Here is an 18,172-nt window from a genome sequence, read left to right as displayed (position 1 = left end):
ACCAACAGCTCACTATAAATATTCCCTAACTCCAAATGGCTCCAGCTCAGAAAGGTGTCTCAGCACAGACCAAGGCGGCTTTCCACATTCCCAAGCTCTGGGAGGGCACAGTAACATATTCAGATGTAAATCTACCAGGAGCATCTCACAGGAGCTTGTGACTCCAAGAGCCAGGCCACAGAAAATAAGTAGGGGGGTCAGTTCAGGGAACAGTCAATACACACAGCATAAAGCAAGCAAACCAAACTTTTATAAAAAAAAGAATGCCAGAGAAATGGATGAAAACATCCCCCTCCCCTGCAAAAAAAGAATGTGAACTGAGAAAAGGAAGCAAAAGAAAAAGTAACAAAGAAATAGAACAAAATAAATCAATGCAAGAGAAGTGACAGCTATAAAGAAATGGGAGATGAGAAACAGCCTAAGGTAGAGAGGCCTGTGGAAAAGGTAAATAAGACACCAAGAAAAATCAAAGTGACAAAGAACAAAAGAAAAAAAAAAAAGCATTTCTAAAAAGGGGGTGGTAGAAGAGCCAAGATAAGAAACTCAAGAAGGTAAACAATTAAATGTATGAAAAAGTGACATGAGGACAAAGACAGGTGGCCTTGAATGGTGTAAGAATGGTCATTAGAGAGAAAAAATGAAGGACCAGCAAGACAAGCAGCACTCTGTGATGCTAGCATCCTTCTTAACTCCATCCTCTATTTAGATCTCATTTTCTAGAATAATTCTGAATGCCTCAGGACCTCAATCACCTGCAGGCTGAGTGGAGGGCTGGTCTTCACTGCTAGACTCATAACCCGTGATGGAGATGGCCAAGTTGGCTAGAGTAGACGCTGCCATGGAGATTACTTGTCCTGGTAATTCTGCCCCTGTAAAAGAAGCACACATTCTTAAAGTGTTTGAAGCAAATGAACAAAGCAGGAAATAAAGGTTGCAAATTTAAACACAATCCTAAATTTTCAAAAACAGTAAAACAAAATGGTTATTTCTGACCCAATGGACCAATGTTCTTCACTGAGGAAGAATGCTTGAAAATCAGCAAGACAATTTGCTAAAAGCTCAAGTCTTTCTCATTTAGAGACGATGCTGGTGGGTGTGAGAGATACTGCATATATAAATTTGAAGTTTGGAGCTTATATTTAACTTTACAAGTTGATTTTAATACACACTTCTATGAAAAAACACTGCCACACCAAGTTTAAAAGCTCTCTGTTTAAACTCTCTTACCCTTTGTATTACTAGGTTCTAGCACAGACACCCCACAATTGGTGCTCTCAGTAATACATTTCCTAAATGAACACGCAAATACATAGATATTATGCAAAAACCACACAATTCAGCACAGGCAAAATCCACCACTCTGAAAATCTATAAAAACATCATGACCTCATTTCATGTTATATATTCCCGTGTTAACTTCCTAATAGTACCAAGCCTAATCATTTACATTAAGCTCAAATAAAACACTTATGACAAACAAGGTCTGTCTGCAATGATCTGCTATGGCAGATGACTAGTTCACAAAACATGAGGTACTAGTGTGCTTTCTTGCATACTAGAGGCTGGAAAGCAAAGAATAAATATTTCTTAGACTCCTTGCAATGAAAATCTCACATGTAATGCAGTTTCTATCAAGCCAGTACACCTATGCAAGGCTTGGATGACAGAGTGTCACTCTGTAATTTAGAAGCCACATAGCTTTCACATCAAATTGTCATGGAGGCATATGATTTTCTGCAGCAATTCAGCAAAAGTTGCAGGAGTTCTGCTATCTGATTTCTAATGGCCAGCAGGAGCAGCCATGCCTTCTGTATGAATTGTCCTTTGGTGTTACTGAGCGGCTCTCCTGGTTGCAGTGCTCCTGCCTTTGTTGGAGCCAAGCCTAGTTTCCAAAAATTGCACATGCAGAAATTTCTAAATTCTAACCAACAATACTTACTATTTATATCATCTAAAATGGATTCTACTGTCCACAATCGAAGAATACAGGCCATTTTAGTCACCAAATCATACAACCACACTCATACATCTATGACCTTACCTTTGGTAGACCAATATTCAGTGTGACAACAGAGAATTCTGCCAAGCAAGTGAAAAGAACCACAAACCTTCAGAAAGCCAGTGACTTTTAGCTCCAAATTAGCTCTGCATAACCAACAATTTCAAGGCTGGCCGTCTGCCAGAAATAAGCAAGCCAGAGCCCAAGAAGGCTCTGATATAGTCAGACATCAGGATCAAAAGCATTCACCTACCTCAAGCCTATCCCTCCTCCAATACGTATCCCAGGGGCAGGAAAGAAGTCTACTTTCAGGCAATTGGAAAGAAATTAAACTCATAGTCTGAAAAGAAAGTCTGTTATATATTTGGATTGGGACCTTATTCACCTATCCTTCCAAGTTCCTTCCAAGATGACAATTAGGAGGGCAAGGGCTGGTGTCCCAAGATGACACTATGGCTATCATGCATAACTAATTAGAACAAATTTTTAAAAAAGAGGGCAAGGGCTTATGCACTCATTACTTGCTATAATGTGTGTGAGGGATAAAGACAAAGACCCGCCTCCAGGAGCCTAATGCAAGAGACATATGTGAATTAACCACACAAAAAAATGTATGTTGATAAATTACAAAGCTATTGAGGACTGGGTATTTTGGGAGCTTCAAAAGAAAAAACCTGACTTATGGAGACAACTGGAGCAGGAGCACAGATGAAGAACCAAAATGGCCCAGGTTCAAATCCCAGGTCCAGTCCTTACTACCTGGATGACCACGGTCAAGTTCTTACACATCAGTCTCCTCATGTGTAAAATGGGGCTCATATAAATTCCTACTTCACATGTGAATCAAGTGAAACTCTATGTGTGTGTGTGTGTGTCTGAATAAAACGCTTGGAATGATGCCTGGTATACAGGAAATGCCCAATAAATCTTAATTATCACCATCATCTATACCAAAACTGTTGGCTTTGATGGCATCAAATGTAAGCACAAGTCCTATCACTTCCACAATATTTCTTTGTACCATTCACTCCTTAGCATCACAGGATAGCCATTTCCCTAAGTCTCTTCCCCTTAGTAGAGGTTTTTAGCTCTCCCACAGTGATAAGTATCTTACATAGAGTAAACACTGAAAGACTTGAGGAAAACTAAAGGAAATTAAATCCTCAAAACTGTGACTTAAGAATAACTCTCCAACTTGTTGATGTCAGTAAAATATGCAATAAACATTCAATAACTCTTAGCTACATCTATGAGAATTATGTGATTATCATTCTAGTTAACATACAAATGGTTCAGCCAATTTTTAGAACACCTCACACTTTAAAAAAGCATGAAAGTAGAACACAGAAAAATCAACAAAGACCATTTGAAAACTATGGCTATAAGACATTAACTGCTCCTATCAAACACACATGCATCTTAATAACTTCTATCCTAGTGGTGTCCTTCAGCACTTCAAAAACCCAAGGGTCTGGACAGAAGTATGCCAGGACTGAGATTCTAGTCAAGGTCGTGGTATTAGATAAAAATTCCCAGCTAAAAATAGGCACATAAACAAGGGAACACATTCTTGGGACTCAAGGTCTAAAAACAAAAAAGAAAAGAGCATCCAAGGTTTCAAGCGTCAGTCTCCACAGGGATGAGGGCAGTATGAAGTGAGACATCTACACAAGTTCAAACAAGCAGTCATCAATCAGGACAGAAAAAACAAACAGATTAAAATCTATTAATATGACTAACTCAACAATGGGTACCTCAATGTTAAATAATCATGGGAAAATATATTCTGAAAACAATCTCAATGAGGAGATACCTCTTGATTTATTTTGTTCTTTTTCACAAAATAGTGGCAGTTGCCAGAAATATATCCAAAGATGCTTGCTGGAGGAGGCACAGCATACCAAATAAAGCCTCCCTAGCTTGCAAAGTCTCCTTGAGTAGGCTTCTGTCTCCATTATCAATGTGAAAGATACATCTCCCTCTAGATCACTTCTAGCATCACTTCAGAAGGACCGGGATGTGGACCAGAAGTTTCTCAGCACCATAATCAGGGAGCAAGAGATGAGCAGTAAGAAACTTAGTTCTCTCCTTTTCTTTTCTGATTTGAGCTTACCTGGGCCAAAGTTATTCATTCATATTACATATTATCCCAAACAACTTAGGTAACTATCAGTTCCTCCCTGAAAAGGTACTTCTGGTCACAATTACCAATGTCAGGAAGAGCAGGAGACAGCTGTATTCAGTACTTCTCAGGATGGGTACCCAGGCTACTAAAGATACACCTGATGCTTATTTCCCTTACTTTCCAAGAAATCTCTCAGAGCAAATGGCTCGCCGAGTCTGTTTCTTCATCTGTAAAATAACTATAATACCAATCTCACCCACTTGCTAAGATGGCATGTTTGAGGAGGCAACAGAACCTCATCGGTGAGATAGGAATAATGTTAAAGTTTCTCTTCTCTCACAGGCCAAGAGGACACAGAGAAGCTGCCCCCAGATGCTATGGTTTGTTCCTTCCAAAACTCATGCTGAAATTTAAACACCATGTAACGGTATCAAGAAGTACTATAGGACAGAGACCAAAAGTATTGAGTTGCCTTAACAAGCAGGCCCTCAACAGATGCTAGCACCTTGGTATCAAACTTCCCAGCCTCCAGAACTTGGAGCAATAAATTCCTGTTCAGGATACCAGCCTGTGCTATTCTGTTATAACAATACAAAATGGACTAAGAAACCAAGTTTCTGATTGAGATTTGTGGAATCCAGGAGGCAGAGAAGCTAAGTCCTATGGCTATGGTACACCAAGAGGGCCAACATGAAGAATGAAGGAGTTGACAACTACAACTAGTGCAAGAAGGATCAGTAGTTGTTAATTTTTTTTTTACTAAATAACTGTCATTTACTGAAAGAACCAGGGAAAGGGAAAGAACACTGGGCTTAGGATCAAGAACACTGGTTTTAAATCTTAGCTTCATCTCTGTGACTGTGGGCACATCAGTTAACCTTTGAAATTAAATGTCTCCATGAACAAATTTTACAAAGTTTTACAAAGTTTTATTTGCTTATTTTTTGTTTGGTTGGTTTGCGGGTTTTGGCTGGTAGGTTAGTTGGTTGTTGGATTTACAAAGAGCACACTTAAAAACAGAATTCTCAGCCCATGATAGTCACTGAAACATTTTTCCCTACATTTTATAAACTTGGATTTCCAGGAAATACAATGAAAAAGCTCCCCAGGTCCAAGAGAAAGCCACTGAGAAACTACTGAAACTAACTCAGCAATGACCGTAAGAATTTTCTGGATCTCGGAACTAAACAAACTCATGCTTTGAATTTTAATGAAATCGAGAGAACTAATTTTGTGAATCTAGTGAACCACAGACTACAAAAGCTTCTACAGCAGCAAAAGATTCAAAGCTCAGAAGACATAAAGAAGGATATCCACACAAGGGACTGGCGCACAAGAGCAAGGCCAGGCCATACCAGGAAGCAATCCTGTACCTAACTGTATCCACACAAGGGAAGGAAACAGCAGCCCCACTATGGACAAGAGAGGCTAAGTTCTGATTCATAAAGAAACAAGGTTCTAAGGGCATGAGGAAAAATATTTAGAAATTTAGAAAAAAAAAATATTTTATAGATTTATTGTATGATGAGCATTAAGACCAGAAGACCATAAAAGAATTCCAGATCAAGAAGCAGGCTAGAATTGTGGCTCAGTGGTAGAGCATTTGCCTGGCATGTGTGAAGCCATGGGTTCAATCCTCAGCACTACATATAAATAAATTAAAGAAAAGATCCATTGACAACTAAAAAATATTTTTTTAAAAAAAAAGGGAGGGGGTAGAATGAGAGTAAAACAAAACAAGGAAAACCAACATTTCCAAATCTGCTCTCAACATCTACTCTGCAACGCTGTAATTTCCTTCATTGTCATAGTCAAGAACACAAATACCATAAATCTAGCCTGCATGCCAACACACCACTATTCTAGGTTTGTGGCTGACGACAATAACTGACCTGGTCTTTTTCCCCATGGTTTTAGAATTCTTGTTCTCACAGTTCTCTAGGCTATCATTACCAGATGACTAGAATTTATACTCTATTAAAAAAAAAAAAAAAAAAAAAAAAACAGCTGAAACCCTTGTTTTAAACCTGCATTAATCATATTCTTGGATTAAGGTACAGCTGTCCCTTGATATCATAAGGGATGAGTTGCAGAACCTCCATAAAATAAACTGTGAGGATGCTCAAATTCCTTACATGATTTCCATATAACATACACAAATCCTCCCACACCCATTAAATCATCTTTGAATTCCTTATAATACTGGTAAAATGTAAATGCTATGTAAATAGCTGTTATTCTGTATTTTCTTGGGAATAATAACAAGAAAAAAATCTGTTAATGTTAAATACAGATGTCATTTTTTCCGAGATATTTATGATATTCATTTGGTTGAATCCAAAGGTATAGAACCTACAAAGAGCTGACCCTACTCAATCGGCACTGGGCAAAAGCAATCAAAAAAGAAAGCCACCCCAGGTGAGAGGTAAAGAGCAAGTAGAGCTGTCTGAATGACCCACAACTAGGGGAAAGGAAGAAAGATAAAACTAACCTGAGGAACAAGCAAAACTACCAAGCTTTCTACACTAGATGCCCAGACAGGAAATTTATTTCCATTGGTCTGATATATAATCACAGAATCTAACAGATTCTGAACAGGAATACAGGCTGAAAATAGAAAACTTTAAAAAATGGCAAAATAGAAAATAAAATATTCCCTATTTTCCACTGTCAAAATATGTAATTAAGGTTTCTTTGTTTCAGATAAGAGTTTGAAACATACATTTATGGATACAAGCTATCTTACAATTATCAGGCATTATTCATTTACCAAATAAAACAGAAAGCAATTTAATTTTTTAAAACACCTTTATAAGGAAGCTGTACAAACACACCAGTGTGTTTAAAATAAAATGTGATTAAAATAAAATGAAGATGCTAAAAACAATGCTGTAGAAGCATATTCACTGACAGAGAAAGATGCTATGACACAAGTATAAAATGTGGATTACAGACAGGTACAGATACACCTGTGACACCAGGTATTTGGGAGGCTGAAGCAGAAAGACTACAAATTTGCAGCCAGCCTGCGAAATGTTTTAAAAAGGATGAAGGTATTGCTCAGTTGCAGAGCATTTGCCCAGCATGCAAGAGGTTCTGGGTTAAATCCCTAAAACCCCAACAACAACAAAAAATTAATTTGAAATGCATCAATGGCCTACATATAAGATAAAAACATAAAATTCTTATTAGAAAACTTAGGGGTAAATATTCATGACCTTGGAGGGCAAAGCACAGGCAACAAAAGGAAAAATGGAAAAATTAGATATCAAAAATAAAAATGTCTACACATCAATAGAGACTATCAAGAGGATAAAACAACCCCAAAATGGAAGAAAATACTTTCATATCATATATCTAGGAAGTATCCAGACCATATAAAGAACTCCTGAAACCCAACCACAAAAAGGCAAACAACCTTAAGGGCAAAGAATCTAAATAGACATTTCTCCAAAAAGATAAGCAAATAATGAACAAGCACATGAAAAACTGCTCACCATCATTAGCTATCAGAAATCCACACCACAAGATACCACTTCATATCCACTATACTGGCCATTATAAAAAATGGAAAGTAGTGTTAGCAAGGATATGGAGAATCTGGAACGCTCATGTTTGCTGGTGGGATACAAAATGGTGTAGCTGCTATGGAAAATAGCTTGGCAATCCCTGGAAAAGTTAAACATAGAACTACATATAACCTGATAATTTCACTCCTACATAAATACCTTAAAGAACTGAAAAGGGCATACATGTATCAAAACACTGCATGATACCTAGTTTATACACACAATTTTTATGTATTTGTTAAAAAAATAAAAATTAAATTAAAAATTTTAAAAAAGGAATTTTAAAAAGTTGAAAATGAGCCAGGTGCAGTGGTGCATGCCTATAATACCAGTGGTTCAGGATGCTGAAGCAGGAGGATCTCAAGTTCAAAGCCAGCCTCAGCAAAAGCAAGGTGCTAAACAAATCAGTGAGACCCAGTCTCTAAATACAAAATAGGGCTGGGGAGTGACTCAGTGGTCAAGTGCCCCTGAGTTCAATCCCTCATTACCTCAAAAAATAAAAAAGTTGAAAATGACTATTCAAACATAGCAGCACCATTCAGAACAGAAAAAAAGATGGAAACAACCCAAACATCCAGCAACTGATGAATGGATAAACAAAATATGGTATATCCATATGATGGAATATTATCCAACTATAAAAAGGAATGAAGTCCTAATGTATGTGTAGGGGTTTCCTTTTGGGATGACAAAAGTGTCATGGAATTAGGAGAGCTAAGGGTTGCACAATAATTTTGTAAATATCCTAAATGTCATTAAATGGTTGACAGTATATTGTATATTATACGAATTATATCTCAATAAAAAATACAAAAAAAAGAGCTGGGTGTGGCTGGCAGACCTGTAGTCTCAGGAGGATCACAAGTCTGAAACCATCCTCAGCAACTTATTGAGATCCTGTCTCAAAATAAAAAAAAATAAAAAGGGCTGGGGATATAGCTCTGTAGTAAAAGCATCCCTAGGTTTAATCCCCAGTACTGGGGAAAGGGTATACAAAAAGAAAATGATAGTCTAAAAACCAAAAAAATATTTAAATAAATTTATTTTCTGTTTAGAAACCACTACAGGTTTTTTAAGTAGATTTAAAACTACTTCATCATAGCTTTTTTTTAATAAAAGTTATTCTCCAAAATTCTTCTAACAATAATATTCACAGAATGCACTGTTTCTTACCAGCAGACTCCCTTCCATTCTGTTTTTCATACAGGGTGCCCACAGACATCAGGAAAACAATAACCAGGAACACTGGAATTCTCCATGAGCCAGCCAGGGATGCTGAAAATCATTAAGAATTAACATTTTTAGTTAAATCAAAACCTAGTACATGTTCATAAAAGAAACAGTTTTGTTGACTGACAAAATAATTTAGTATATATGCTAACTACAAAATTATTTCACAGGGAAAAAAAGCTTTTTAAAGGCCATAAACAGAACACCGCCATTCCATGCTCTCAAAGGCTCCACTCAGGTTCGTGCCAGCCTGCCCTTAATGGGCTTGTACTGCCTAAGGAATCTAGTCCATTCTAAAGATCAACTCAAACTCAACCACCCACCTGACCCCAAAATGAGCAGAATCAGGAACAGACCCTGAAGTCATGGAACCTGACTAGATTTTCTGAAAATACCCACGCGGTGTGAACCTCTCTTTCAAGAGAGAACTTAATGGCCCAAAAGGACACGGCAAAAGCTTCAACGTATGCTCCTCAGTAGTAAAGTGTTAACAGGTTGCTATGGGTTAGGTCAATGTCTCTAACCACTTCCACCTGCCTGAGTCCATCAGAGCCACAAGGACATACTGGCCTGCCTCCCTCCTCTCCCTTCCCCAAGGTCAAAAGGAGTCTGTAAGACCATCGATCTTACACATAAACTGAAGTACTCCAACTCAGCAAAGCTAGAGAAGGCTGCTTTTGTGCAGCATCTGACTCTAAGCAGACATTTTCAATTGACTGTTTTTTGTTGTTGTTTATAACAATAAATAGCTCTAAAAATTAATTTAGAAGTTGATAGTCTAAAAACCAAAAAAAAATTAAATAAATTTATTTTCTGTTTAGAAACCACTGAATTTTGTTTTTTAAATTAGAACTTATTATTCCCATTAACTCAGACTTGGAAATAAAAAGTCCCAACCATATGCATCATGCTGGGGGAAAAAAAAAAAAAAAATCACTCAACCACATCCTAGCAGCCCCCCAGATGACAGTGGGTGGTTTCACACAACAGGGAACTCATTACTCGGAGCAGCTGTGACACCTGACAGTCTCTATGGGGAACAAGGACTTTCTCTGAAGCTACCCATGACTACAGAGATCTGCTTAAACTACACAGGACAGAAAGCCTTCCACTATTAGAAACCGGCCTTCACATTTTATATCTCTATCTCCACCTCCTCCCAGCCCCACTGGCTCAGCTCCCCCCTCTTATCTTCAGTCCTTTTAACTGTGTGATATACAGGGGCCTCTCCTAGTCCTTGAATGCGTATCCATATGCCAAGCAGGACGGTCAACAAAATGCCACGAATGACAGTCATGCGTGTTCTACCTTTTAAGATATATTTGCTTTTAAAGGACTTTACTGAAATAATTAAAAGATATTTTAAAAGCATATCATTTTCATTCAAGATTAATAAAAAACTAAAGCATAACATTTTCTAAAAATTAAAAAGAATTTTAAATGTAACACAGCACTAAAAAGAATCCACTTTCATTCATAGTCAGTCTCTACTGAACTTAACCCAGACTTTTTGTTTTCCAAAAAGAAGGGACCCACCTAAATGAAAAAGCAATATAATCCAGACAGGAATTGAAATTGCTCTCAAGTAGCGTTCAGTGCTTGTATTCCACTTGAATGAAACAGTCAACACATAGCCAACTACCAACGTCCAGATCTTAAATAAATGAAATATAGACAAAGCTGTAAAATACATATACATGAAAAAGAGCAAACAATTATACAACATTTGTAAGCATTGTATCCCAACAGTGCTCTGCATACAGCAGAGAAGATTCATGCCTAGGTCCTCCTCCCCTGTTTAGATAAATTATTTTGAGATAAACAGGCATTTGAAATTTCATGTAGCAATATTTAAATATTCAAAACAAAAACTATATTGTTTAAACTTAAGACATTAAAGTTCAAAACCCATTTTATGTATAAAAATACTTAAAGTGAAATATTCAATAAATAAACCATGGATTTAAATTGTAACCCAAATCTTGTGGAATTTCTGTTTTCAACATCGATTAATGTTTAGGGAAAAAATGAAAAGGAGAAAAAAGATTTCTAAAAAGATTCTATTTCAGCCCGTGATGATTTTTTTTTTTTAAGGCCATCAAACAGATGTCACTGTAAAAGGAATTAGGCAGCTTGCTGAGGTGTGACCCTCTGAGATAAAGCTGAAGTAGTGCACATGAAAACATTACTAGTGAAAGAAATGGCAAGACTTGAAAACAGAAGAACCACCCTCTCCCTCTCTAAAGCTGAATGACTAGGCCTCAAGAAGCATCACAGTACACCAGTGTAGCCTACAGAACTTGTATTTCATAGAGCATTTATAAAAGATGGAAGAAATACACACTCTTTGAACACCAAGAACTCAGTCCAAGAATGAAAAATTTAAGTTTGACATGAACCTTGAAAAAAAAATTAAAAAAGAAAAGATATAATTCAGAACATAAAGAAAAATTATTACAAGGAAATTAAAGGACTTTACTGAAATAGTTAGGTAAAAAAAAATAAAAATTATTTTACTTAAAATAATTAAGTAAAAAAAAATAAATTAATTAAGCATTATTACAAGGAAAAAGAACCCATCTCCTACATTACTGTGGTCATATCTATCAATAAAAATAATCTTTAAGTCTTAAAATGGTTCGTAGCTTCTGACTATTTATTAAGGACCATATTAGTATCAGGGAAAGTGACTGTCTCGATGAATTCTGCACTATCAAACTGCATGAACAATAAAATCAGGCTGAGAAAGAAAATGGAAATTATAGCATATGTGATACACATAGCTGGGAAAGAACAGCAGCTTAGAAAAGAAAATAGAATATCAAGGTTGATAGCTGTCTTCAAATAGCTGGGAAAATGTCACATGGAAGAGGTCTGAGACTTAATTTTCTGGGGTTCTAAAGCAGAAATAATAATAAATGGAAATTAGGAAGCAACAAATTTCAGCTCAATATGAAAATAAAGTTTTCTAACAAATGATAGTACTCTGAAAACAGAATAAGCTACATTTGAACAATTGCTGGCCATAATTTGGGGATGACAAGGTAGGAAAGTCTACCCTCAGCAGACTTTAAACACTGATTCTACAATTATTTAAAATGTTTATCAGAATATTCTTATACAAACTCAGAACTAAAATAATCTGTCAGAAACACTTTCTAAAAACCATGGTGGGCGGGGACATCTACTACAGCAGTATTAAAAAGAAATAAGTCTATATAAGCACCAAAGAGGAAGAAGTCCACAATACAAGGATAAATGAAGAAAGTGCAGAAATATATGTATGAAATCCATTTAAAAAAAAATTTTTTTAAACCCTTAACTTTTTAAGGCACAGATAGAAATTTAAAAGGCTGTACATCAGCCAACAATAGCAACATCTATATGGGGACAGTGGCAAAGAAAAGGGATCATTTACAAATAAACTTCTAGGCTACTTAAATAGTTCTTTAGATCATGAGCACATTTTATAAGAGTCAAGTTTTTAAATCATCAAATATTTTCTTTAAATAACAGTGAAAATGAGTATATTTTCACATTTGATACACAATTTTTTTTCATTATTCTTGCAGTACTAGGGTCTACCCAGTACCTCTGTACATGCCAGGCCAAGCCTAGCATGAGACACCTTCCCAGTCTCCATATAGGTCCTAGTCTCAGACCCCTATGAAGTTTTTTATTCTTAAACCTTCACTAACACAGAAGCCTGAGGTCAACAAGTCAACTTTAGATATATTTAGCCTGTAAGCAAATCTGTTCATGTGTGAATTCTCACCTGCACATAAACCGATGAATAAACGAGATAAGAGGGAACACATTCCCAAATTTATTTTCTTCAAATACCAACCATGTCTCCTTTTCAAAGTACATAGTCCATAGTCATTTTCAGTACTAATGTGCAGATACCACCTAAGCTGCATAAAAGTTAACAAAATTTACTTAGCACTGCAAGTAAAGCAAACTAATCAACAATCACATTTTCCTTTCATTTGTAATGATAAACCACATGATCCTGGCTAAACAACATATTAAGTTCATAAAACATTAAGTAGAGATTCCTTTTAGACTATGTCTTCATGCTATTTATTGTCCTCTGGGCATCAACTGGAAAAACCTGGCTTGCTTCAGTAGTGTATTTTTGCAGAACATTTCCTAAGTCTTTTTCAGAGAGAAGAAAACAAGTCTCAAATTATGGTACCCAAGCCCTAATAGAGCCAGAATCAGCAATTGCTTCAAGTATTTCATTTTCCTTTAAAATAGCTTAATTCTAATTTGTGAACTATTCTTTTTGTCATATGGAAACCTAAGAGTCAAGAATTTTTTTATAATAAAGGTCTTTAACTAAAAGAACTAAGCTCTGGAAACTTCTTCACTGCTACCAGGTAACCAGGAACAAACTTAAGCAGCGTTTAGAAGTAGAATGGAGCAAACCCAACAGCAGAAACTTAGATACCAGCCAAGCCCATGGTCACTTTACACAACCAGGACTGAGTGGCCAAGAGTAGGGTCCTGTCTGTCTCAGATCACAAGGCAAGTCCATCTCCTGGTTTTTTTTGTTGTTGTTGTTGTTGTTTGCTTTGTTTTTTTTTTAATTAAGATGAAAACAATGGGAACAGAAACTATGAAGAAAAGAAATCTATTACTACTGCAAAACTATAAATGGCCTTCATTTAGGGGGGCGGGACTGGGGATTAAACTCAGAGGAGTTCTACTACTCTTTTTTTGAGACAGGGGCTAGCTAAGCTGCTTAAGGCCAAAGTTGCTGAAGTTGGCCTCAAAATTGTGATCTTATGTCTCAGTCTCTGAAATTGCTGGGATTACAGGCATGCGCCACTGTGTCCAGCTCAGTCTTCAAATTTTCTATTAAGTTTGAACTAAGGGGGAGAGATGGGAACAAAGCCAACCTCAGCAATTTAGTGAGGTCCTAAAGCAACTTGCAAAAAATGGGCTGAGGAAGTAACCCAATGGTTAAGTGCCCCTGGATTCAATCCCAGTACCAAAAACAAACAACAATAACAAAAGATGTGAAGCAAGGGAGGTCATCAGTTTTTCAGATTTATCATGCACAACTCCACACCATGAGGAGAGGTCAAGCTGAATCACACGTCTGCTTGGTGCAACAAAAACTTTGGGGGGACGGGCCCTCCGGGGAATATGTGCTGAGAACCCAGGGCCTTGCACATCCTAAGCAAGTGCTCTACCACTGAGCTACCATATTTACCACATAATTTACCACATATATTTATAAATATTCCATGCATCCTAATTTGCAGCAAAGAGTGTTTAGTAATAAATTATTTTTAAATAATACCAACAAAATTTTTTTAAAGAAAAACTTCAAATAAAGATCATACCCCACTTTTTGCCAAAAGCTTGGCATAAAATCTGTGAGGATTATGCAGTAAAATACAGTATATCCCCAGCCCAATTTTTTTTTTTTAAGCATTATGAAATCAGTGTCAGGACAATATTCTAATTTTAAGATTTTTATTTTATTTATTATTGAAAGGAATTACTCATAACATAATGAATTAATTAGTCTTTTACCTATAAGCATAATAGAGGGTTAGGAGGAAACTGGAGACAAAAGTTGAAGTGATCCAAAGTGACATCAAGAGGAACTACAAAGGGGGCTGGAGTTGTGGCTCAGTGGTAGAGCACTCTCCTAACATGTGCGAACCCCGAGGCCCTGGGTTTGATCCTCAGACCACATACAAATAGAGGTATTGTGTGCAACTACAACTAAAAAATAAATTTTTTTTTTAAAAAAAAAGATGAATTACAAAGATAAACTGTGACAAAAAAAAGCACAGGCACTCAGGACACTACAAAGGAAAACTGGAAAGGACCTGCAAAAACTGCATAGATAAAGGGACACAACAGAGAAAGAATGACTAAGGTTTCTAGGTAACTAGAATCCAGGGATCTTTGGGAGAACAGTTGTGGTTAGTCCAATCCTATTTTTCCTGATAACTAAAGTCAATTGACATTTTTAAAAATCAAACTAAAAATTTTTTTAAACATAAGCCAATGGGAAAAACGTTTTAAAATCCTTACTGAAGGTTACTAGAGTTTTGGTGACAGCAAGATTTCACTTGCTGGTAGGTCCAATGAAGGCCGTTAACTGACAGCATGCACAGATCAACCTCTAAATTAGTTTTCTCAGATATGAAATTCCTTCCTCCCATTTCACAGGACTGAGAACAAAATTACATCCATGAAAAAACCTAATCCAGTGCCTGGCACATGGTAAATGTTCAAACCTTGGATCTTAAATGTATGAAATGTCAGTTCACCAAAATGTGGATTACCCAAATGTAATTTTTCTCTCTACCTCTCTTACCTATCCCTCTTTTCGGCAACAGGCTCACATTTACAAGATGTCTAGAAAGCATAAAGACTGCTGTTCTGTACCAGGCAGCCCTGCTTAGGCTCAAAAAACAAAACTGCTGTGGACAATGAGAAGAATTACAGAGAGGGCCCCTGGCGGTCACACAGCCATCTTGCTGCAGGTCAGGCCTTAATCAGCACTTTCCACAGAGGGCTAAGGACTCTGTTTTCCAAGTAAACTTTACCCCAACTCAACTACCCAGCCCTAAGCACTACTTCAGCAAAACTCTAAGCCTGCTTCTCTCAAATTCAGGTAATGCAGAGTCCCTATTCTCAAATGTAGAGCTTTTACCACTCCCTACTCACTTATAGGTTTGCTGGTTTTTAAGCCCCTTCTCCTTTGCTCCCATCACTGTGGACCAACAGCTGACTTAGGTAGCTCAGTGGCTGAGCACATGCTTAGCATACAAAGGCCCTGGTTCAATCTTCATTGCCACCACAACCACCACCACAAAAAAAAAAAAAAAAAAAAGTTTGAGCCTTTTCCCTCCAACCCCCAGTAATCTATCTGGCCCTTCCTTGCCACTCACCATCTACAACCCACACAAGAAAAAGGAAACATGAGGGTTTATTTTCAGTATAAAGATATTCAAAGCTACATACACTGAACTGCAGATACTTCTTCCCAGGTACCCACTTCCTCAACTCTTTCCACTGAATTGAGCGTCTGAAGAGGGACTGGCAGAGTTGCCTCTCTTTCCCCTAACTGTTCACCTAACCGACAAACTCATTTTGCTCCAGATGAAAATACTTACTAGTCATACATGACAGATCTTTCTGTTCCTAATTTCCTACAGTTTGACTATGCTACTCGGGCAGTATCAACAGTCAGAAATGTTAGCAGAATCTGTAAATGTGTCTGATTTTGACAATATTAATTTCTTGAGGATAACAAGCATGTCGTTCTTCTTCTTTTTTTTTTTTTTTTTGTAATATTTATTTTCTAGTTTTCGGCGGACACAACATCTTTGTTTGTATGTGGTGCTGAGGATCGAACCCGGGCCGCACGCATGCCAGGCGAGCGCGCTACCGCTTGAGCCACATCTCCAACCCCCATGTCGTTCTTCTTATGGGCACACAGTAGTCTGCCTTCTATGTGGCATTCAATCCACTTAAGTAAACCATGATACAAGGTAAGAGCACTGAACTGTGCTCCGTAAAAATGAACCACAGAGTGGGTGGTGTAGCTCTGTGGTAGAGCAGAAGCATGCTCAAGGCCCTGGGCTCACTTCCCAGCATTTAAAAAAAAAAAAAAAAAATTGTGACTTCTGAGTCTGTGGCCCATAACTGGTGGGTAATGAACATTTATCTGCATATCAGATAAATGTCTCATATGCAGATAAATGTCTCCATTAGAAAAAGGCTCACATATGGGGGACCAAAGTAGAACACACGTTTAATATGCATGAAGCCCTGGGTTCAATCCACAACAAAAAAAAGAGAAATCTCATAAGACTATATATGCACCTTGAAGACACAGCTTGCATCTTAGCATTTTTTTAAATCCCTCACAAAGGTCCTAACATCATGTTTGACCAACTTTAAAATCTGAACTGAAAAGTGGAACTGAGAGATGATATCCATAAGCATGAGAAGACAGGAGTTCTGGGATTAACCACCCTACCAATTACCTCAGGCAATTCAAAACCAGATAAGAGGAATTATTTCGCAACTTAATTAGGTTAAGTTACACTGAACTTTATTTCGACAAAAGTGAACCAAATTATTTAAATGGGTTGGTGGGGGGCGCTTTTGTTGTTCCTTGAGGGGCTGGGGACAAAACCCAGGAGCCTCCAACATATAAGCACACTTTACCACTGAGCTATACCCCCAGCCCCTGTAGTACTGATCAACATTCTTAACATTCTTAAGCATCAACTATCCACTTGTTTTCAATAGTTCCCAGTTAGGTATGTGGATAAACCGGCCCACAAAAGAACGAGCTGGAAAGTGTGTTAAAAGGTTATCTCTGAACTAAGGCTCCCTGGTTTTGTAAGAGTAAACTCGTGATGATCCGAGCATCACAAATCTACCTCCTTCACCCAGCAGGACGCTATAATCCAGGCAGGAAGGGATGTGTGCCTTGATCACCGCACAACAAAAGTAGTTCCCCAGAAGTAGAGTGTGGGCGCTCAGCACCCAGGGCCTCGCACGCACTCTTTATTAAAGACCTGAATTGAGAGGCAACACCTGACTGTGAAGAAAGTTTTGTTTAGGACTTGAGAAAGCTGAATTAGTCAGTCCTTTCTTTGTCCTTAACTCGTCCTGGCCTGGTAGTAAGTCACCTCTCCTATCCGTAGGATAACAAACTGAACTCTAGGATCCCTTCCAGATCTGGCACCCAGATCTACATAACTAAGAGTGGCCAAGGCAGCCCTCCCTCTCCAACCCGGAGTAAAACTAATCACTCCCTCTCTGGGGCCTCTGCCCACAAAGTGCAACAGGCCTTCTCAGCCAGGGCACTTGTTGCCCTGGGATGTTGCAAATCGCACCCGCCTCAAATTGGAAGATAGTAAGCCAAGTTTCCAGGTGTAGGTAGGCAGGAGGCGCCGACCCTCACTGCAGCACAGGTGAGGACCTTTGGTCGCCCTTTCGCAACGAGTCGGAACTGCACGGTAGCGACCCAACACACCAGGGTGCGCGAAGGGGCAAGCCGCCTAGGGGGCCCGGCCCGCCACTCGCTCACTCACCCACAGGCTGCTGAAGTAGTCCAGCCCCTGGCAGATGAGCGCGCCCGCGTGGGCCAGCAGCACCTGCACGCCCAGGTAGTTGCCAAGGCAGTAGAGGCCATAGAGCAGCGGGCCGCCCGCGCCCAGCAGCAGCAGCAGGCGGCGGCGGCGCAGCGCCTGCTCGCCCAGG

The 18,172-nt window shown here is 38.3% G+C and overlaps 1 protein-coding gene across 3 annotated transcripts in view; it reads right to left on the bottom strand.

Annotated features, from left to right (window-relative positions):
• Positions 1 to 18,172, bottom strand: part of Tmem245 (transmembrane protein 245) — an 82,801-nt gene that overhangs the window by 64,241 nt on the left and 388 nt on the right. For all 3 annotated transcript variants that reach the window (XM_048783236.1, XM_048783237.1, XM_048783238.1), the window contains exons 1-4: positions 18,004 to 18,172; positions 10,460 to 10,577; positions 8,867 to 8,968; positions 753 to 869 (exon numbers count right to left, since the gene is read on the bottom strand). The exon at positions 18,004 to 18,172 is cut by the window's right edge. In XM_048783236.1, the coding sequence (XP_048639193.1) occupies positions 753 to 869; positions 8,867 to 8,968; positions 10,460 to 10,577; positions 18,004 to 18,172 (506 nt within the window). The remainder of the gene's footprint in view (positions 1 to 752; positions 870 to 8,866; positions 8,969 to 10,459; positions 10,578 to 18,003) is intronic.

Source organism: Marmota marmota, unplaced genomic scaffold (assembly GCF_001458135.2).
Source record: "Marmota marmota marmota unplaced genomic scaffold, marMar, whole genome shotgun sequence".
Lineage (NCBI taxonomy): Eukaryota > Metazoa > Chordata > Mammalia > Rodentia > Sciuridae > Marmota > Marmota marmota.
This window is presented reverse-complemented; position numbering and strand designations above follow the sequence as displayed.